The sequence below is a fragment of the Prunus persica genome, chromosome G4 (genome assembly GCF_000346465.2).
Source record: "Prunus persica cultivar Lovell chromosome G4, Prunus_persica_NCBIv2, whole genome shotgun sequence".
Classification (NCBI taxonomy): Eukaryota; Viridiplantae; Streptophyta; class Magnoliopsida; order Rosales; family Rosaceae; genus Prunus; species Prunus persica.
The window spans coordinates 20,392,688-20,416,381 of NC_034012.1; the positions used below are offsets into that span (position 1 = coordinate 20,392,688).

A 23,694-nucleotide genomic window follows, 5' to 3' on the forward strand; every position below is an offset into this window, starting at 1 on the left:
TATTGTGGGAGGAGTCATTTGGTGGGTTTTGAGTGAAATCCAATCAATAGAACTGTGCATAACACCAACAACTCCATTTCACCTCGAACTTCGCACGAAACTGAATTCTCCAATTTCATGGACCAATCGATATCGGATTGAGTACAATACTTGAGGAACATCATAATATGGTGGGAGGAGTCATTTGGTGGATTTTGAGTGAAATCCACTTTCTAGAACTATGCAATACACCAACAACTCCATTTCATAACGTACTTCGTACAAACATGAATACTCAAATTTCATGGACCAATCGAAATCGGATTAAGTCCAAAACTCGGGGAACATCATAATATGGTGGGTGGAGTCATTTGGTGGGTTTTGAGTGAAATCCAATCAATAGAACTGTGCATAACACCAACAACTCCATTTCACCTCGAACTTCGTACGAAACTGAATTCTCCAATTTCATGGACCAATCGATATCGGATTGAGTACAATACTTGAGGAACATCATAATATGGTGGGAGGAGTCATTTGGTGGATTTTGAGTGAAATCCACTTTCTAGAACTATGCAATACACCAACAACTCCATTTCATAACGTACTTTGTACAAACATGAATACTCCAATTTCATGGACCAATCGAAATCGGATTAAGTCCAAAACTCGGGGAACATCATAATATGGTGGGTGGAGTCATTTGGTGGGTTTTGAGTGAAATCCAATCTCTAGAACTATGCAATACACCAATCACTCCATTTCATAACGAACTTCGTACGAACCTGAATTGCCCAATTTCATGGACCAATCGATATCGGATTGAGTCCAAAACTTGGGGAACATCATAATATGGTGGGAGGAGTCATTTGGTGGGTTTTAAGTGAAATCCAATCTCTAGAACGGTGCAATACCCCAACCACTCTATTTCATAACGAACTTCGTACGAACCTGAATTGTCCAATTTCATGGACCAATCAATATTTGATTGAGTCCAAAACTTGGGGAACATCATAATATGGTGGGAGGAGTGATTTGGTGACTTTTGAGTGAAATCCAATGGCTAAAACTATGCAATACACCAACCACTCCATTTCACAACGAACTTCGTACGAACCTGAATTGTCCAATTTCATGGACCAATCGATGTCGGATTGGGTCCAAAACTTGGGGAACATCATAATATGGTGGGAGGAGTCATTTGGAGGGTTTTGGGTGAAATCCAATCTGTACAACTATGCAATACACCAACCACTCCATTTCATAACGAACTTCTTACGAACCTGAATTGTCCAATTTCATGGTCCAATCGATATCGGATTGAGGCCAAAACTTTGAGACCATCATAATATGGTGGGAGGAGTCATTTGGTGTCTTTTTAGTGAAATCCAATGGTTAAAACTATGCAATACACCAACCACTCCATTTCATAACGAACATCGTATGAACCTGAATTGTCCAATTTCATGGACCAATCAATATCGGATTGAGTCCAAAACATGGGGAACATCATAATATGTTGGGAGGAGTCATTTGTTGGGTTTTGAGTGAAATCCAATCTCTACAACTATGCAATACACCAACCACTCCATTTCATAACGAACTTCTTACGAACCTGAATTGTCCAATTTCATGGTCCAATCGATATCGTATTGAGGCCAAAACTTTGAGACCATCATAATATGGTGGGAGGAGTCATTTGGTGTCTTTTTAGTGAAATCCAATGGCTAAAACTATGCAATACACCAACCACTCTATTTCATAACGAACTTCGTACGAACCTGAATTGTCCAATGTCATGGACCAATCGATATTGGATTGAGTCCAAAACTTGGGGAACATCATAATATGTTGGGAGGAATCATTTGTGGGTTTTGAGTGAAATCCAATGTCTACAACTACACAATACCCAACCACTCCATTTCATAACGAACTTGGTACGAACTTCAGTTGTCCAACTTCATGGACCAATCGATATCGGATCGAGTGCAAAACTTGGGGAACATCATAACAGGGTGGGAGGTGTCATTTGGTGGGTTTTGAGTGAAATCCAATCTCTACAACTATGTAATACACCGACAACTCCATTTCATAACGAACTTCGTACGAACCTGAATTGTCCAATTTAATGAACCAATCGATATCGGAGAGTCCAAAACTTGGGGAACATCATAATATGGTTGGAGGGGTCATTTGGTGGGTTTTGAGTGAAATCCAATCTCTAGAACTATGCAATACACCAAGCACTCCATTTCATAACGAATTTCGTACGAACCTGAGTTGTCCAATTTCATGGACCAATCGATATCGGATTGAGTCCAAAACTTGGGGAACAACATAATATGGTGGGAGGAGTCAATTGGTGGGTTTTCGGCGAAATCCATTCTCTAGAACTATGCAATACACAAACCACTTCATTTCGGAACGAACCTCTTACGAACCTAAATTGTCCAATTTCATGGACCAATCGATATCGGATTGCGTCCAAAACTTGAGGAACATCATAATATGGTGGGAGGAGTCGTTTGGTGGGTTTTCAGTGAAATCCAATCTCTATAACTATGCAATACACCAACCACTCCATTTCATAATGAACTTCTTACGAACCTGAATTGTCAAATTTCATGGTCCAATCGATTTCGGATTGAGGCCAAAACTTTGGGACCATCATAATATGGTGGGAGGAGTCAATTGGTGACTTTTTAGTGAAATCCAATGGCTAAAACTATGCAATACACCAACCACTCCATTTCATAACGAACTTCGTACGAACCTGGTTTGTCCAATTTCATGGACCAATCGATATTGGATTGAGTCCAAAACTTGAGGAACATCATAATATGTTGGAAGGAGTCATTTGTGGGTTTTGAGTGCAATCCAATGTCTACAACTACACAATACCCAACCACTCCATTTCATAACGAACTTGGTACGAACTTCAGTTGTCCAACTTCATGGACCAATCGATATCGGATCGAGTGCAAAACTTGGGGAACATCATAACAGGGTGGAAGGTGTCATTTGGTGGGTTTTGAGTGAAATCCAATCTCTACAACTATGTAATACACCGACAACTCCATTTCATAACGAACTTCGTATGAACCTGAATTGTCCAATTTAATGAACCAATCGATATCGGAGAGTCCAAAACTTGGGGAACATCATAATATGGTTGGAGGGGTCATTTGGTGGGTTTTGAGTGAAATCCAATCTCTAGAACTATGCAATACACCAAGCACTCCATTTCATAACGAATTTCGTACGAACCTGAGTTGTCCAATTTCATGGACCAATCGATATCGGATTGAGTCCAAAACTTGGGGAACAACATAATATGGTGGGAGGAGTCAATTGGTGGGTTTTCGGCGAAATCCATTCTCTAGAACTATGCAATACACAAACCACTTCATTTCGGAACGAACCTCTTACGAACCTAAATTGTCCAATTTCATGGACCAATCGATATCGGATTGCGTCCAAAACTTGGGGAACATCATAATATGGTGGGAGGAGTCGTTTGGTGGGTTTTGAGTGAAATCCAATCTCTACAACTATGCAATACACCAACCACTCCATTTCATAACGAATACCGTACGAACATGAATTCTCCAATTTCGTGGACCAATCGATATCGGATTGAGTCCAAAACTTAGGGAACATCATAATACGGTGGGAGGAGTCATTTGGTGAGTTTTGAGTGAAATCCAATGGCTAAAACTATGCAATACACCAACCACTCCATTTCATAACGAACTTCGTACGAACCTGAATTGTCCAATTTCATGGACCAATCGATATCGGATTGCGTCCAAAACATGGGGAACATCATAATATGTTGGGAGGAGTCATTTGTTGGGTTTTGAGTGAAATCCAATCTCTACAACTATGCAATACACCAACCACTCCATTTCATAACGAACTTCTTACGAACCTGAATTGTCCAATTTCATGGTCCGATCGATATCGGATTGAGGCCAAAACTTTGGGACCATCATAATATGGTGGGAGGAGTCATTTGGTGTCTTTTTAGTGAAATCCAATGGTTAAAACTATGCAATACACAAACCACTCCATTTCATAACGAACATCGTACGAACCTGAATTGTCCAATTTCATGGACCAATCGATATCGGATTGAGTCCAAAACTTGGGGAACATCATAATATGTTGGGAGGAGTCATTTGTTGGGTTTTGAGTGAAATCCAATCTCTACAACTATGCAATACACCAACCACTCCATTTCATAATGAACTTCTTACGAACTTGAATTGTCCAATTTCATGGTCCAATCGATTTCGGATTGAGGCCAAAATTTTGGGACCATCATAATATGGTGGGAGGAGTCATTTGGTGACTTTTTAGTGAAATCCAATGGCTAAAAGTATGCAATACACCAACCACTCCATTTCATAACGAACTTCGTACGAACCTGGTTTGTCCAATTTCATGGACCAATCGATATTGGATTGAGTCCAAAACTTGAGGAACATCATAATATGTTGGGAGGAGTCATTTGTGGGTTTTGAGTGCAATCCAATGTCTACAACTACGCAATACCCAACCACTCCATTTCATAACGAACTTGTTACGAACTTCAGTTGTCCAATTTCATGGACCAATCGATATCGGATTGAGTGCAAAACTTGGGGAACATCATAACAGGGTGGGAGGTGTCATTTGGTGGGTTTTGAGTGAAATCCAATCTCTACAACTATGTAATACACCAACAACTCTATTTCATAACGAACTTCGTACGAACCTGAATTGTCCAATTTCATGGACCAATCGATATCGGATTGAGTCCAAAACTTGGGGAACATCATAATATGGTGGGAGGAGTCAATTGGTGGGTTTTGGGTGAAATCCATTCTCTAGAACTATGCAATACACAAACCACTTCATTTTGGAACGAACCTCTTACGAACCTAAATTGTCCAATTTCATGGACCAATCGATATTGGATTGCGTCCAAAACTTGGGGAACATCATAATATGGTGGGAGGAGTCATTTGGTGGGTTTTGAGTTAAATCCAATCTCTAGAACTGTGCAATACACCAACCACTCCATTTCGTAACGAACTTCGTACGAACCTGCATTGTCCAATTTCATGGACCAATCGATATCGGATTGAGTCCAAAACTTGGGGAACATCATAATATGATTGGCGGAGTCATTTGGTGAGTTTTGAATGAAATCCAATGGCTAAAACTATGAAATACACAAACCACTCCATTTGAGAACGAGCTTCATACGAACCTGAAGTGTCCAATTTCATGGACTAATCGATATCGGATTGAGTCCAAAACTTGGGGAACATCATAATATGTTGGGAGGAGTGATTTGGTGGGTTTTGAGTGAAATCCAATCTCTACAACTATGCAATACACCAACCATTCCATTTCATAACGAACTTCGTACGAACCTGAATTGTCCAATTTCATGGACCAATCAATACGGGATTGTGTCCAAAACTTGAGAAACGTCATAATATGGTGGGATGAGTCATTTGGTTGGTTTTGAGTGAAATCCAATCTCTACGACTATGCAATACACCAACCACTCCATTTCATAACGAACTTCGTTCGAACCTGAATTGTCCAATTTCATGGACCAATCGATATCGGATTGAGCCCAAAACTTGGGGAACATCCTAATATGGTGGGAGGAGTCATTTCGGTGACTTTTGAGTGAAATCCAATGGCTAAAACTACGCAATACACCAACCACTCCATTTCTTGACGAACTTCTTACGTACCTGAATTGTCCAATTTCATGGGCGAATCGATATCTGATTGAGTCCAAAACTTGGGGAACATCATAATATGGTGGGAGGAGTCATTGTGGTGACTTTTGAGTGAAATCCAATGGCTAGAACTATGCAATACACCAACCACTCCATTTCATAACGAACTACGTACGAACCTGAATTGTCCAATTTCATGGACCAATCGATATCGGATTGGGTCCAAAACTTGGGGAACATCGTAATATGGTGGGAGGAGTCATTTGGTGACTTTTGAGTGAAATCTGTTGATGCTCAAAATGGTTAGGCCAAAGTTAAGTCCAACTTAGTGATGATGTGTGATGGATGACGGATGAAGGTGAGGACCTTCACCAAGTGTGTGAGGATTTGGGCAAACGATAAACATATGGAAGACAAGATATACGTGGTTCACCCGAATAATGGGCTACGTCCACGGAGAAGGGTGTTCTCATTATGATAATGTTTGTTTACATTTGTACAAAGGGATTAGACCCAAATATAAAGATAACAAGTGAGAAGCCCAGCCTAGAGATAGATCCAGAAGAGAGAGTCCCCAAGAGCCAGTCCCTTTCTAAGGAAAGAGTAGTCTTCTTTTATAGGTGAGGGGGAGTCTTCACTTCTTGTAGTTTTCCGATGTGGGACTCCTCTTGCTTTGCTTAGGGTTGTAATTTGTGGTGATGCTTCTTTGGCTAAGGTGATGACCTCTCAACGCATGGCACTCGAATGATCTAGCCTAGCTAGTTGCTCGGTCAGTTATGGTACAAACAAAATCCAATGGGTAAAACTATTCAATACACCAACCACTCCATTTCATAAAGAACTACATACGAACCTGAATTGTCCAATTTTGATGGACCAATCGATATGGGATTGAGTCCAAAACTTGGGGAAGATCATAATATGGTGGGAGGAGTCATTTGATGGGTTTTGAGCGAAATGCAAACTGTACAACTACATAATACACCAACAACTCCATTTCATAACGAACTTCGTACGGCCCTGAATTGTCCAATTTCGTGGACCAATCGATATCGGATTGGGTCCAAAACATGGGGAACATCATAATACGGTGGGAGGAGTCATTTGGTGAGTTTTGAGTGAAATCCAATGGCTAAAACTATGCAATACACCAACCACTCCATTTCATAACGAACTTCGTACGAACCTGAATTGTCCAATTTCATGGACCAATCGATATCGGATTGAGTCAAAAACTTGGGGAACATCATAATATGATGGGAGGAGTCATTTGGTGGGTTCTGAGTGAAATCTAATGGCTACAACTATGCTATACACCAATCACTCCATTTCATAACGAACTTCGTACGAACCGGAATTGTCCAATTCATGGACCAATCGATATCGGATTGAGTACAAAACTTGGGGAACATCATAATATGATCGGTGGAGTCATTTGGTGAGTTTTAAATGAAATCAAATGGCTAAAACTATGCTATACACCACTCACTCCATTTCATAACGAACTTCGTACATACCTGAATTGTGCAATTTCGTGGAACAATCGATATCAGAGAGTCCAAAACTTGGGGAACATCATAAAATGGTAGGGGGAGCCATTTGGTGGGTTTTGAGTGAAATCCAATATCTAGAACTATGCAATACACCAACCACTCCATTTCAAAGCGAACTTCAATTGTCCAATTTCATGGCCAATCGATATCGGATTGAGTCCAAAACTTGGGGAACATCATAATATGGTGGGAGGAGTCATTTGGTGGGTTTTGAGTGAAATCCAATCTCTTGAACTATGCAATACACCAACCACTCCATTTAAGAACGAACTTCGTATGAACCTAAATTGTATAATTTCATGGACCAATCGATATCGGATCGAGTCCAAAACTTGGGGAACATCATAACATGCTGGGGAAATCATTTGGTGGGTTTTGAGTGAAATCCAATCTCTACAACTATGTAATACACCAACAACTCCATTTCATGGCGAACTTCGTACGAACCTGAATTTTCCAATTTCATGGACCAATCGATATTGGATTGAGTCCAAAACTTGGGGAACATCATAATATGTTGGGAGGAGTCATTTGGTGGGTTTTGAGTGAAATCCAATCTCTACAACTATGCAATACACCAACCACTCCATTTCAGAACGAACTTCATACGAACCTGAATTGTCCAATTTCATGGACTAATCGATATCAGATGAAGACCAAAACTTGGGGAACATCATAATATGGTTGGAGGAGTCATTTGTTGGGTTTTGAGTGAAATCCAATCTCTAGAAATATGCAATACACCAACCACTCCATTTCATAATGAACTTCGTAAGAACTAAGTTGTCCAATTTCATGGACCAATCGATATCGAATTGAGTCCAAAACTTTTGGATCATCATAATATGGTGGAGGAGTCATTTGGTGGGTTTTGAGTGAAATCCAATCTCTACAACTTTGCAATGCACCAACCACTCCGTTTCGTAACGAACTTCTTAGGAACCTGAATTGTCCAATTTCATGGACCAATCGATATCGGATTGAGTCCAAAACTTGCGGAACATCATAATATGATTGGCGGAGTCATTTGGTGAGTGTTGAATGAAATCCAATGGCTAAAACTATACAATACACCACCCACTCCATTACATAACGAACTTCGTACGAATCTGAATTGTCCAATTTCATGGACCAATCGATATCGGATTGAGTCCAAAACTTGGGGACCATCATAATATGGTGGGAGGAGTGATTTGGTAAGTTTTGAAGGAAATCCAATGGCTAAAACTATGCAATACACCAACCATTCCATTTCAGAACGAACTTTGTACGAACCTGAATTGTCCAATTTCATAGACCAATCGATATCGGATTGAGTCCACAACTTGGGGAACATCATAAGATGGATGGAGGATTCATTTGGTGTGTTTTGAGTGAAATCCAATCTCGAGAACTATGCAATACACCAACCACTCCATTTCAGAACGAACTTCGTACGAACCTAAATTGTCCAATTGCATGGACCAATCGATATCGGATTAAGTCCAAAACTTGGGGAACATCATAATATGATGGGAGGAGTCATTTGGAGAGTTTTGAATGAAATCCAACGGCTAAAACTATGCAATACACCAACCACTCCATTTCAGAACGAACTTCGTACGAACCTGAATTGTCCAATTTCATGGACCAATCGATATCGGATTGAGTCCACAACTTGGGGAACATCATAAGATGGTTGGAGGATTCATTTGGTGTGTTTTGAGTGAAATCCAATCTCAAGAACTATGCAATACACCAACCACTCCATTTCAGAATGAACTTCGAACGAACCTAAATTGTCCAATTTCATGGACCAATCGATATCGGATTGAGTCCAAAACTTGGGGAACATCTTAATACGGTAGGAGGAGTCATTTGGTGGGTTTTTGAGTGAAATCCAATCTCTACAACTATACAATACACTAATCACTTCATTTCAGAACGAATTTCGTACGAACCTGAATTGTCCAATTTCATGGACCAATCGATATCAGATTGAGTCCAAAACTTGGGGACATCATAATATGGTGGGAGGAGTCGTTTGGTGGGTTTTGAGTGAAATCCAATCTCTAGAACTAAGCAATACACCAACCACTCCATTTCATAACGAACTTCGTACGAACCTAAAGTGTCCCATTTCATGGAGCAATCGATATCGGACTGAGTCCAAAACTTGGGGAATATCATAATATGGCGAGTGGAGTCATTTGGTGAGTTTTGTGTGAAATCCAATGGCTAAAACTATGCAATACACCAACCACTCCATTTCAGAACAAACTTCGTACGAACCAGAATTGTCCAATTTCATGGACCAATCGATATCGGATTAAGTCCAAAACTGGGGGAACATCATAATATGGTTGGAGGAGTCATTTGGTGGGTTTTGAGTGAAATGCAATCTCTACAACTATGCAATACACCAACAACTCCATTTCATAACGAACTTCGTACGAACTTGAATTGTCCAATTTCATGGATCAATCGATATCGGATTGAGTCCAAAACTTGGGGAACATCATAATATGATGGGAGGAGTCACTTGGTGGGTTTTGAGTGAAATCCAATATCTTGAACTACGCAATACACCAACCACTCTATTTCATAACAAACTTCGTTCCAACCTGAATTGTCCGATTTCATGGACCAATCAATATCGGATTGGGTCCAAAACTTGCGGAAAATCATAAGATTGTGGGAGGAGTCATTTGGTGGGTTTTGAGTGAAATCTAATCTATAGAACAATACAAGAAACCAACCACTCCATTTTAGAACGAACTTCGTATGAATCTGAATTGTCCGATTTCATGGACCAATCGATATCGGATTGAGTCCATAACTTGGGGATTAACATAATATTGTGGGAGGAGTCATTTGATGGGTTTTGAGTGAAATCCAATCTGTAGAACTATACAATACCCCAACCACTCCATTTTAGAATGAACTTCGTACGAACATGAATTGTCCGATTTCATCGACCAATCGATATCGGATTGAGGCCAAAACTTGGAGAACATCATAATATTGTGAGAGGAGTCATTTGGTGGGTGTTGTGATATTTATTGCAAGCGCACAATTCGCACAAGTAATATAGTGATGAGTGAAGTGTCGTTCCCACGAAGAGTGATTTAATTTACCAAGTAGCGATTGTGATTAACCCAAGACTTTATTTGAACAATTGATGATGAGATTTGATTGATTAATTAACTAAAACAATGAATAAAAACAAGCGTAGAAAAATAAAGTAGTGAGATTCAAGTTATGACAGCACTAGAGCTTCGGATTTCACCATAGCCAATTCTACCCAATTCCCTTAGCATGTTAATCCTAATTATTCTCTATGTTGACAGTTGATTTTTCCTACTTTATTCGATACTCCATCCCTAGTTATACCAAAAGTATTCTTATTACCAACCCACTCTATCCCTAGTAATGGAATTAAGATAATAAGAACCCATTAAATTCCTTGGAAAACCTACAAAACAACCACATAAGTCATGACAAACATCCCTGTCTAATCATGTAACTCATGGCATCTATTACAAGAAGCAACCCCAAATTGGATATTCCTATCGTCAATTTAGCATCAAAACAATTAAATGTTGGCCAAACATTCAAAGCATTAAGCATGGTAATAAATACTCAACATAGAAAAAAAATACTTGGAATTAACATTGACTAAAGTAATTGAGTATTCATGGCTAGGCTACATCGTAGCCCTAGCAAGAAGAAATTAGTTCATGACAACTTTAATAAAAACCATGATAAATAGTATAATAGGAAAGAAGTAACCAATTGAAAATTTGATCTCTGCACGACAGCAACTCTAGCTCCAGGTTGTCTTCTTTGTCTCTCTAAAACTCTCTTAACAATAGATTATGGGTAGATGATGGAGGATGGATGATGGGTAACGGATCCTTTCAACAATGACCTAAACTCCCTATTTATAAAACTCCTAGAAATCCTACCTAAGGAATAATTACAATTGTTATAAAAATAGGATTCCTTCTAAAATAAGGTCTTCTTTGTTTCTCCTTGTTTGACTTGATAAGACTTGCACCATCTTGAACTAGGAAATTTGACAACATTCCTTGCAACAAAAGGAATGACTTGGCTTCTTTTTAATTGATCTTCATCTCCTTGCCTTTTTTAGCACACTTTCTCCTATTTCACAATTCCTTCACAAATCTCACAAAACCAATTAAAAACAACCAATTTAATCCAAGAAATTAATAAATAAATAAATAAGCAAAGGAGGCATAAAATATATATAAAATATAGACTTATCAAATACCCCCAAACCTATCTTTTGCTAGTCCTCAAGCAAAACTGAAAATAAAAAATAAATTAAAACAAACAAACTAAATTAAACCACTTTCGCAGGTAATCTCGATGGCACTTAGCATGTGCCACAAGCCTTTAAACCTCTAGGTGTCCCTAGTAGGAGGAGTTGTGTCTCCTGAGGGTTTACCAGTCACGACACCCACAAACACTCCTTGCAAAACAAATTCGTTAAAGCAATACTTCCAACAAACTAATAATAACCAATGAATGCCAATCACAGTTCAAAAACTAAAGTTATGCCACTACAAAGAAAATGCACCATAGTGTAAAGTGTAAAGCCAAAACTCCAAGCATTCAAACATAAAGATAACCACATTCGGTGTGTGTACAAATTCGTCTCAACTCTAGGCCTCACAGGATAACTCTCAATTTTCTCACAGAACCTAGGGTTGCACTCTTACCCCGCATATGTGAATGAAGTTAGGTGAAGAATTCAAAATATAAGACACATATGCATCCAAAAATGAATAAAAGGCAATTTCTAAAAATAGATCTCATGGAAAGGAAATCAAATACTAAAAACCATAGATGAAGTACATACCTTTATTTTCGAGTAAGAAGTCCCCAAAAATCTGTTAGGTCTTTACTATGGTTGTAATGAAGGGCTAGGTTATGGGTTATGAAAGAAAGGGAAGGAAATACTAGAACTTGAAACATACCAAGGCATTTATCACGTTATAAGGCTCGGCTCTTCAAATTTACTTCACAGAGGCGTCCAGGATTTTTGATATGCTTCACATTTTTTTTCTTTAATAGATTTCTCTTTTTATTTATTTATTTATTTATTTTTAAGCACATATTTCCTCGGTACACGCCACCTCTTTTGTTGATGTAGAGATTAACCTTCATCCTTGTCTTCATGCCATGGCATATCCCAAGTTATAGGGTATGGCTAAAAATAGGGTGAAAAGGGTAAGGAAATATTGTGGGTGATGAAAGAAAAGGCTAAGTGTTTGGCTTCAAAGGGTTGATGGCACACACAATGGGTAGGACATGAGGTTTTATTTAGTGGCTAGAACATGCATAGCCTAACATCATCTCTCAAGGTCCATCCAACTCAAAAGTAAAAGCATGAGATGATTCCAAAATAGAGATTAGTTCTTAGTATTCAATTCAAAAGCCTAATTGAGATCAATTTAAATAAGAAAGAAAGAAAATAGTGAATAAGACTAATCCCAAGTACTCTCTCAATGAATGGCAATTTGGCTCAAGTATCTCACAATGGTAGTCTCCACTATTTCTCCACAATCATCCAAGTATAGCTAGCTTGTCTATTAAAATACTTGAAGCATGGCCATGTGAAGTGCTATACTTATGATGCATAAACTTTCATGGCAACACTTTAGTTAAAGAAATATGATCAAACATCACATATACATCACTATTAGTAAGAGAAAGTAAAAGCTTTAACAAAATTTTTATTTTTATTTTTATTTTTAAAAGTTAAAGGCATTTTGTGATTTTTTTTCAAACAAATGTGAGTGAATTTATGGGCCATAATTGCTTAGGGATAAAGAAATTTCATCAAAAGGAACAGGACACACCTGGAATAGCTCCTAGAAACCTCTGATCACAAATGGAATGGATCATAATTGATTTGGAATGAAATTAGAAAATTCTAAAAAATTGACCTTTAGCGACGAAAAATCTGATGAACACCGTCGCTGAAAACCCTTTAGCAACGAAAAATCTGATGAACACCGTCGCTAAAAACCCTTTTGTGACGAAAAAGCTTCATATTTCTGGGTAGATAGCAGCTAGTATTTTTTGGGCTTTATGCCACTTTTTTAGCTTCAAATCTCCCTAAAACGTCATGTAAAGCACTTGAGACCCCCAAAACACTTTCAAATCATCATAATAACCATTCTAAACATGTTGGTGGCTTCAAATTTGCCTGAAAAACATCAAAAAGGAAAATAGGCAAAATTTTTTATTTTGACCAAAATAAGAACATAATAACCTATTTTGCTATTTTCTGGGTTTTAAAGTCATCTAATGGCCAAAACAACATCTGTAACACATCTGGAACATGTTTGCAATCATCATGGGGCTAGAAAAAATTGAGAAATGTTCTTTGAAACACAAAATCCTTTCTTTGGAACACAAAATCTGTTTTTTTTTTTTTTTCTTTATGACTCAAAACTCAAACAAAAAACAACTTTATGACTCAAAACTCAAATAAAAACAACAAAACTCCACACCCCAAAACCTAAACTAAGCATTGTCCTCAATGTTTAAAGTAAATGCATGTAACAATTAGTAAAGGCATAGAAGGATGGAAAATAAAGGGAAAACAAAACAAAATAAAATAAAAAGGAACGAAGGTACCTAGTTGGGTTGCCTCCCAACAAGCGCTTGGTTTATAGTCCCCAGCCCGACTTGCGAGGTCATCACTTTGGATCATGCAGAGGAATGGAAGTCCGCTGTTGATCAAAATTGACTTCCAGGTATGGCTTCACTCGTTGGCCATTTACTTTGAAAATAGTACCTTGTTCGTCATGCCTAACCTCAATAACTCCAGAAGGAAATACTTGCACTATTGTAAATGGTCCAGACCAATGTGATTTCAGCTTCCCGGGAAAGAGTCGGAGGCGGGAATTAAATAGGAGAACTTTTTGACCAGCGAAGAAATCCTTCCTTAGAATATGCTTATCATGCCATTTCTTTGTACGCTCCTTGTATATCTTGGAAGTCTCATAAGCTTCATTACGAAACTCATCCATATCATTCAATTGAATTGCCCGTTTTTCTCCTTCTGCAATCATGTCAAAATTGAGTGTTTGGAGTGCCCAATGTGCCTTATGTTCGAGCTCAACCGGTAAGTGACAAGCTTTCCCAAAAACTAGACGATAAGGAGACATGCCAATTGGTGTTTTGAACGCCGTTCGATAGGCCCATAAGGCATCATCCAATTTCAGTGACCAATCCTTTCTTGAAGCACTCACCGTCTTTTCCAAAATTCGTTTTAATTCTCTATTGGAAACTTCAACTTGCCCACTAGTTTGTGGATGATAGGGAGTAGTAACCTTGTGGGTAATACCATATTTAGCTAAAAGAGAATTAAATTGACGATTGCAAAAGTGTGTACCTCCGTCACTGATGATGCCACGCGGAGTCCCGAATCTGGTGAAAATATTTTTTCGGACAAATTTGACAACACCCTTGGAGTCATTGGTAGGGAGAGCGACGGCTTCAACCCATTTCGACACATAATCAACAGCCACCAATATGTACTTGTTCTTCCAAGATTCAGGGAAAGGTCCCATGAAATCTATTCCCCAGACATCGAACAATTCAACCTCTAGAATATTATTCAATGGCATCTGATTTCTGCTAGAAATATTTCCAGTGCGTTGGCATCGATCACAGGCAGCTACAAATGCATAGGCATCCTTGAACAAAGTTGGCCAAAAAATTCCAGATTGTAATACCTTGGCTGCTGTTTTGGAGGCACCAAAATGCCCCCCACACGCCAATGTGTGGCAATGTCGCAATATGTCTTCCATCTCCTCCTCAGGCACACATCTCCGTATAACTTGGTCAGGGCAATGTTTCCACAAATATGGGTCGTCCCAATAATAATGTTTAACCAAGGAGAAAAACTTCTTCTTCTGATGAAACGATAAATCAGCTGGAATGATAGTACTAGCTAAATAATTCACAAAGTCAGCGTACCAGGGAGCTTCGGATGATCGAATGGCATACAATTGTTCATCCGGGAACATCTCCATAATGGGTGCAGCATCATCACTCATCTTTACCTCACTGACCAACCGCGAAAGATGGTCAGCTACCACGTTTTCGGACCCCTTTTTGTCTCGAATTTCAAGATCAAATTCTTGGAGCAGTAGTACCCAGCGAATTAATCGTGGTTTTGCATCCCTCTTCGAAAGTAAATACTTTAAAGCTGAGTGATCGGTATACACTATCACCTTTGCTCCAATCAAGTAGGATCGAAATTTATCCAAGGAGAAGATTACTGCTAACAATTCTTTCTCCGTGGTGGTATAATTCCGTTGGGCGTCATTCAAAGTACGACTGGCATAATAAATTACATGAAGTAATTTATTTCTTCTTTGACCCAAAACTGCCCCTACCGCATAGTCACTAGCATCACACATAATCTCAAAAGGCAAGTCCCAATCCGGTGCGACAATGACAGGTGCAGAAGTAAGCTTCTCTTTCAAGACATTAAATGCTTCCAAACACCTTGAATCAAAATTAAATTCTACATCTTTAAGAAGGAGATTGCATAAGGGCTTCGTGATTTTGGAAAAATCTTGGATAAACCGCCGATAAAATCCAGCATGACCCAGAAAGCTTCGAATCCGCTTTACTGTAGTGGGCGGTGGCAATTTCTCTACGGTATCAATTTTTGCCTTATCAACCTCTATTCCTTTAGCTGAAATTTTATGCCCCAGGACTATCCCTTCTTGCACCATAAAATGGCATTTCTCCCAATTCAAAACCAAATTGGTTTCTTCACATCTTTTCAAAACTAATGCCAAATTATGTAAACAAGAATCAAATGGTGAGTCAAAAACAGAAAAGTCATCCATAAAAACCTCAATGAAGCGCTCCACCATGTCCGAAAAGATGCTCATCATGCAACGTTGAAAGGTGGCAGGGGCGTTACACAACCCGAAGGGCATGCGCCTGTATGCAAAAGTGCCGAATAGGCATGTGAACGTCGTCTTTTCTTGATCTTCAGGTGCAATTGGAATCTGATTATACCCAGAATATCCATCTAAAAAACAATAATATGAATGCCCAGCAAGTCTTTCCAACATCTGATCAATGAAAGGCAAGGGAAAGTGATCTTTCCTTGTCGCAGTGTTCAATTTCCTGTAGCCTATGCAGACACGCCATCCTGTAGTTGTTCTTGTCGGGATCAACTCATTCTTATCATTTTTCACCACTGTAATACCCCCTTTTTTCGGTACGACTTGAACTGGACTCACCCAACTACTATCTGAAATCGGGTAAATTATTCCAGCATCTAATAACTTTAATACTTCAACTTGCACAACTTCTTTCATATTCGGATTTAATTGGCGCTGATGCTCAACTGCAGGTTTAAAATTATCTTCCATCAGAATACGGTGCATACACATGGAAGGGCTAAGTCCCTTAATATCTGCAATAGTCCACCCTATTGCCGTTTTATGCTCCCTCAAAACTCGTAGTAATTTCTCTTCTTCTAGTTTACTCAAATTTGCAGCAATAATCACAGGAAGAGTTTCAAAATTACCCAAGTATGCATATCTTAAGTGGGAAGGTAGGGGCTTCAATGTGAGGTTGGTGCAGTAATGACACTGGGTTGTGGCTTGGAGGTTGTGACGCCAAGCTCCTCAAATTCGCCCCACCTTCCAGGAGGGCGCGGTTTCATTGCTTCCAAAAAGTACACCATCTCAGAAATTTTAGGATCCTCATGCTCAGTAGTAACGGAATGCACAAGGCAAGCCTCCAATGGATCATATGGATGTTCTTCTTTAAATTTTTCAGAGACAACTTTTTCCACTATATCCACTCGGAAGCAAGAGTCTGATTCCACTGGGTACTTTGTTGCTTCAAAGACATTGAAGGTCACCTGCTCATCAGCCACTCGCAAAATTAATAAACCTTTGTCCACATCAATTAATGTCTTCCCGGTTTTTAGAAAGGGGCGGCCTAAGATAATAGGGGTTTCGGCATCTTCTTCCATGTCTAATATCAAAAAATCTGCTGGAAAAATGAGCTTATCAACTTTGACTAACACATCCTCAATTATGCCTCTGGGATATGTTATGGACCTGTCCGCCATCTGCAAAGAAACAGTGGTTGGGTTAATTACCCCCAACCCAATATGTTTAGCAATAGAAGAAGGCATTAGATTAATACTGGATCCTAAATCACATAAAGCTTTTTCAAAGTAAGTGGTTCCAATAGTGCAAGGTATAGTAAAACTCCCTGGATCCTTTAGCTTAGGTGGTAGCTTCCTCTGCAAAATAGCACTGCATTCTTCGGATAATTTCACTATCTCATGTTCGCCCAATTTCCTCTTCTTTGATATAATATCCTTCATGAATTTGGCATAACTCGGCATTTGCTCCAAAGCATCGGCAAAAGGAATATTTATTTGTAATTTCTTGAAGATATCAAGAAATTTCGAAAATTGGGCATCCACTTTGTTTTTTCGAAGACGTTGAGGGAACGGAATTGGCAGTACATATGGCTTTACAAGGGCAGCAGGTTGAGATAATTTCTCTACAGTAGCAGGTTCAATTTCTGGAGAAATTTCATCAAGTTGTGCAGCAGTTCCAGCAGTGATAGACGACGACGACGGCACGTTAGTAATTTCTGATGTCTCTGCAGTTTGTTGCTGGATATTCTTTTCTTCATCCAAGTCTACTGCTGTTTTTATTGGCCTCCCATTCCGAAGAGTTATCGCCTTCGCATGTTCTTGGTTTTTCGGATTAATCTCTGTTTGGCTTGGCAAAGCTCCATTTACTCTTCCTGTCAATACATTAGCTAGCTGGCCCATCTGAACCTCCAAGTTTCGAATAGAGGCCGCTTGGTTCTGAAGGGTCGTCTCGGTTTTGCTCATAAATTGATTTGTATTGACAGAGAGAGTGTTGACATTTCCAGCAAGTTGAGTAATTATATCCTCCAATCCATGCTTCTTTTCTTGAGGTGTGAAACCAGGTGGAGGTCCCTGTACATTTTGGTTATTACTCCATGAAAAATTCGGATGGTTCTTCCATCCTGGGTTATAAGTGTTGGAGTAAGGATTATTCCGTTGTCGATTAAAATCAGAGACTTGGTTCACTTGTTCAGATGGTGATGTGAATGGACTAGCTCCACACTCATTGCCATGATGAGGTCCTGCACAAAATTCACAACTTAAATTAGTAGACTGAATAGCATTAACATTTAAAGTACCAAGTTGTTTAGACAGAGTAGAAATTTGTGCAGTTAACGCAGATATGGCGTCAATCTCATGAATTCCAGCTTTCTTTGGTGTTGATCTCTCACTAGGCCATTGATAGTTATTTGACGCCATCTCTTCCAGCAAGTTATACGCTTCAGTTTCTGTTTTTCCCATCAAAGCTCCTCCGGCTGCAGCATCAATTGTTGTTTTGCTTGTATTGTTCAAACCATTGTAGAACGCTTGAACTTGCATCCAAGTAGGTAGGGCATGATGTGGGCACTTCCTTAGCATATCCTTGTATCTGTCCCATGCTTCATAAAAAGGTTCCATGTCATTCTGAGCAAATGACATGATGTCATTCCTGAGTTTCGCAGTCTTTGCAGGAGGAAAGAATTTAGCTAAAAATTTCTTGGCCAAGTCGTCCCATGTAGTAATCGAATTAGGTGGTTGAGAATTCAACCATGACTTTGCCTTTTCCTTTAATGAGAAAGGAAAAAGCCTTAAGCGAACAGCATCATTGGTAGCTCCATTGCACTTAAATGTGTCACATATCTCCAAGAAATTAGAGATATGGCTATTAGGGTCTTCTTGAGGTAAACCACAAAAGATGGAGGATTGCTGAATCATTGAAATTATGGCTGGTCTGATTTCAAAATTATTGGCATCAATGGTTGGACGACGAATGCTCGATGATGATGCCACCACAGATGGGACATCATAGTCCCTTACTGGTTTTACTTCCGCAGCCATAGGTGATGGCTTTTCCAATATTGTGTCCTTCCCCCTTTTGAGTTTGTTAAGCTTGTGAAGCGTTCGCTCGATCTCTGGATCTAATGGTTCAAGCACAAGACTCTGCGAATGTCTCCCAAAACTCATGCACTAGGTGAAGTACCTAAAAAAACAAAAAAAATTCAAATTAAAATCCAAATCAATCTATATCGATATTAATAAAATTTAAAACACTCCCCGGCAACGGCGCCAAAAACTTGTTGTGATATTTATTGCAAGCGCACAATTCGCACAAGTAATATAGTGATGAGTGAAGTGTCGTTCCCACGAAGAGTGATTTAATTTACCAAGTAGCGATTGTGATTAACCCAAGACTTTATTTGAACAATTGATGATGAGATTTGATTGACTAATTAACTAAAACAATGAATAAAAACAAGCGTAGAAAAATAAAGTAGTGAGATTCAAGTTATGAGAGCACTAGAGCTTCCGATTTCACCATAGCCAATTCTACCCAATTCCCTTAGCATGTTAATCCTAATTATTCTCTATGTTGACAGTTGATTTTCCCTACTTTATTCGATACTCCATCCCTGGTTATACCAAAAGTATTCTTATTACCAACCCACTCTATCCCTAGTAATGGAATTAAGATAATAAGAACCCATTAAATTCCTTGGAAAACCTACAAAACAACCACATAAGTCATGACAAACATCCCTGTCTAATCATGTAACTCATGGCATCTATTACAAGAAGCAACCCCAAATTGGATATTCCTATCGTCAATTTAGCATCAAAACAATTAAATGTTGGCCAAACATTCAAAGCATTAAGCATGGTAATAAATACTCAACATAGAAAAAAAATACTTTGAATTAACATCGACTAAAGTAATTGAGTATTCATGGCTAGGCTACATCGTAGCCCTAGCAAGAAGAAATTAGTTCATGACAACTTTAATAAAAACCATGATAAATAGTATAATAGGAAAGAAGTAACCAATTGAAAATTTGATCTCTGCACGACAGCAACTCTAGCTCCAGGTTGTCTTCTTTGTCTCTCTAAAACTCTCTCAACAATAGATGATGGGTAGATGATGGAGGATGGATGATGGGTAATGGATCCTTTCAACAATGACCTAAACTCCCTATTTATAAAACTCCTAGAAATCCTACCTAAGGAATAATTACAATTGTTATAAAAATAGGATTCCTTCTAAAATAAGGTCTTCATTATTTCTCCTTGTTTGACTTGATAAGACTTGCACCATCTTGAACTAGGAAATTTGACAACATTCCTTGCAACAAAAGGAATGACTTGGCTTCTTTTTAATTGATCTTCATCTCCTTGCCTTTTTTAGCACACTTTCTCCTATTTCACAATTCCTTCACAAATCTCACAAAACCAATTAAAAACAACCAATTTAATCCAAGAAATTAATAAATAAATAAGCAAAGGAGGCATAAAATATATATAAAATATAGACTTCTCAGTGGGTTTTGAGTGAAATCCAATGGCTAAAACTATACAATACCCCAAATACTCAATTTCACAAAAAACTTCGTACGAACCTGAATTGTTCGATTTCATGGACCAATTGATATCGGATTTAGTCCTGAACTTGGGGAACATCATAATATTGTGGGAGGTGTCATTTGGTGGGTTTTGAGTGAAATCCAATCTCTAAAACTATACAATACACCAACCACTCCATCTCAGAACGAACTTCGTACGAACCGGAATTGTCTGATTTCATCGACCAATCGACATTGGATTGAGTCCAAAACTTGGGGAACATCTTAATATTGTGGGAGGAGTCATTTGGTGGGTTTTGAGTGAAATCCAGTCTCTAGAACTATACAATACCCAACCACTCCATTTCAGAACAAACTTCGTACAAACCTGAATTGCCCAATTTCATGGACCAATCCATATCGGATTGAGTCGAAAACTTGGGGAACCTCAAAATATTGTGGGTGTCATTTGTTGAGCTTTGAGTGAAATCCAATCTCTAGAACTATACCACACATCAACCACTACATTTCAGAACGAACTTCATACGAACCTGAACTGTCCAATTTCATGGACCAATCGATATCGGATTCGGTCCAAAACTTGGGAAAGATCATAATATGGTGGGAGGAGTCATTTGGTGAGTTTTGAGCCTAATCCAATTGCCAAAACTTGCAATACACCAACCATTCCATTTCAGAACAAACTTCGTACGAACCTGAATTGTCCAATTTCATGGACCAATCGATATGGGATTCAGTCCAAAACTTGGGAAACATCATAATATGGTGGGTGGAGTCATTTGGTGGGTTTTGAGTGAAATAAAATCTCTACAGCTATACGATACACCAACCACTCCATTTCATAACGAACTTCGTATGAACCTGAATTGTCCAATTTCATGGATCAATCAATATCGGATAGAGTCCAAAACTTCGGGAACACCATAATGTTTTGGGAGGAGTCAGTTGGTGAGTTTTGAGTAAAATTCAATTGCCAAAACTATGATGTAGACCAACCACTCCATTTCAGAACGAACTTCGTACGATCCTGACTTGTCCGATTTCATGGACCAATCGATATCGGATTGAGTCCAAAACTTGGGGCACATCATAATTTGGTGGGAGGAGTCGTTTGGTGAGTTTTGACTGAAATCCAATGGCTGAAATTGTGCAATACACCAACCACCCCATTTCATAACGAACTTCTTACGAACCTGAATTGTCTAATTTCATGGACCAATCGATATCGGATTGAGTCAACTAGGGAACATCGTAATATTGTCGGATTAGTTATTTGGTGGGTTTTGAGTGAAATCCAATCTCTAGAACTATACAATACACCAACCACTCCATTTCAGAACAAACTTCGTATGAACCTGAATTGTCCAATTTCATGTACCAAACGATATCTGATTGATTCCGAAACTTAGGGAACATCATAATATAGTGAGAGGAGTCATTTTGGTGGGTTTTGAGTGAAATCCAATCTCTAGAACTATGCAATACACCAACCAATCCATTTGAGAACGAACTTCGTACGAACCTGAACTGTCCAATTTCATGGACCAATCGATATCTGATTGAGTCCAAAACATGGGGAACAAGATAATATGGTGGGAGGAGTCATTTCTTGGGTTTTGAGCGAAATCCAATCCCTAGAACTATACAATACACCAACCACTCCATTTCATAACGAACTTCGTACGAATCTAAATTGTCCAATTTCATGGACCAATCGATATCGGATTGAGTCCAAAACTTGGGGATCATCATAATATGGTGGTAGGAGTCATTTGGTGACTTTTGAGTGAAATCCAATGGCTAAAACAATGCAACACACCAACCACTCCATTTCAGAACGAACTTCGTACGAACCTGAATTGTCCAATTTCTTGGACCAATCGATATCGGATTGAGTCCTCAACTTGGGGAACATCATAATACGGTGGGAGGAGTCATTTGGTGGGTTTTGAGTGAAATCCAATCCCTACAACTATGCAATACACCAACCAATCCATTTGAGAACGAACTTCGTATGAACCTGAACTGTCCAATTTCATGGACCAATCGATATCTGATTCAGTCCAAAACTTGGGGAACAACATAATATGGTGGGAGGAGTCATTTCGTGGGTTTTGAGTGAAATCCAATCTCTACTACTATGCAATACACCAACCACTCCATTTCATAACGAACTTCTTACAAACCTGAATTGTCCAATTTCATGGACCAATCGATATCGGATTGAGTACAAAACTTGGAAAACATCATAATATGATGGGTGGAGTCATTTGCGGACTTTTGAGTGAAATGCAGTGGCTAGAACTATGCAATACACCAACCACTCCATTTCGTAATGAACTTCGTACGAACCAGAATTGTCCAATTTCACGGAACAATCGATATCGGATTAAGTCCAAAACTTGGGGAACAACATAATATGATGGGAGTAGTCATTTCGTGGGATTTGAGTGAAATCCAATCTCTAGAACTATGCAATACAATAGCCACTCCATTTCATACCGAACTTCGTACGAACCAAAATTGTCCAATTTCATGGACCAATTGATATCGGATTGAGTACAAAACATGGGGAACATCATAATATGATGGGAGGAGTCATTTGGTGGGTTCTAAGTGAAATCCAATTGCTACAACTATGCAATACACCAACCACTCCATTTCATAACGAACTTCGTACGAACCTGAATTGTCCAATTTCATAGACCAATCGATATTGGATTGAGTACAGAACTTGGGGAACATCATAATATGGTGGGAGGAGTCATTTGGTGACTTTTGAGTGAAATCAAATGGCTAAAACTTTGAAATACACAAACCACTCGATTTCGTGACAAACTTTGTATGAACCTGAATTGTCCAATTTCATGGAGCAATCGATATTGGATTTAGACCAAAACTTGGAGAACATCAAAATA

The 23,694-nt window shown here is 38.9% G+C and overlaps 1 protein-coding gene and 1 pseudogene across 1 annotated transcript; both read right to left on the reverse strand.

Moving 5' to 3' along the window:
- Positions 1 to 12,897, reverse strand: part of LOC18779084 — a 28,010-nt pseudogene extending 15,113 nt beyond the window's left edge.
- LOC109948697 lies at positions 16,887 to 19,385 on the reverse strand. Its single transcript, XM_020562398.1, has one exon. It carries the CDS (start codon positions 19,383 to 19,385, stop codon positions 16,887 to 16,889), a length of 2,499 nt encoding a protein of 832 aa, XP_020417987.1.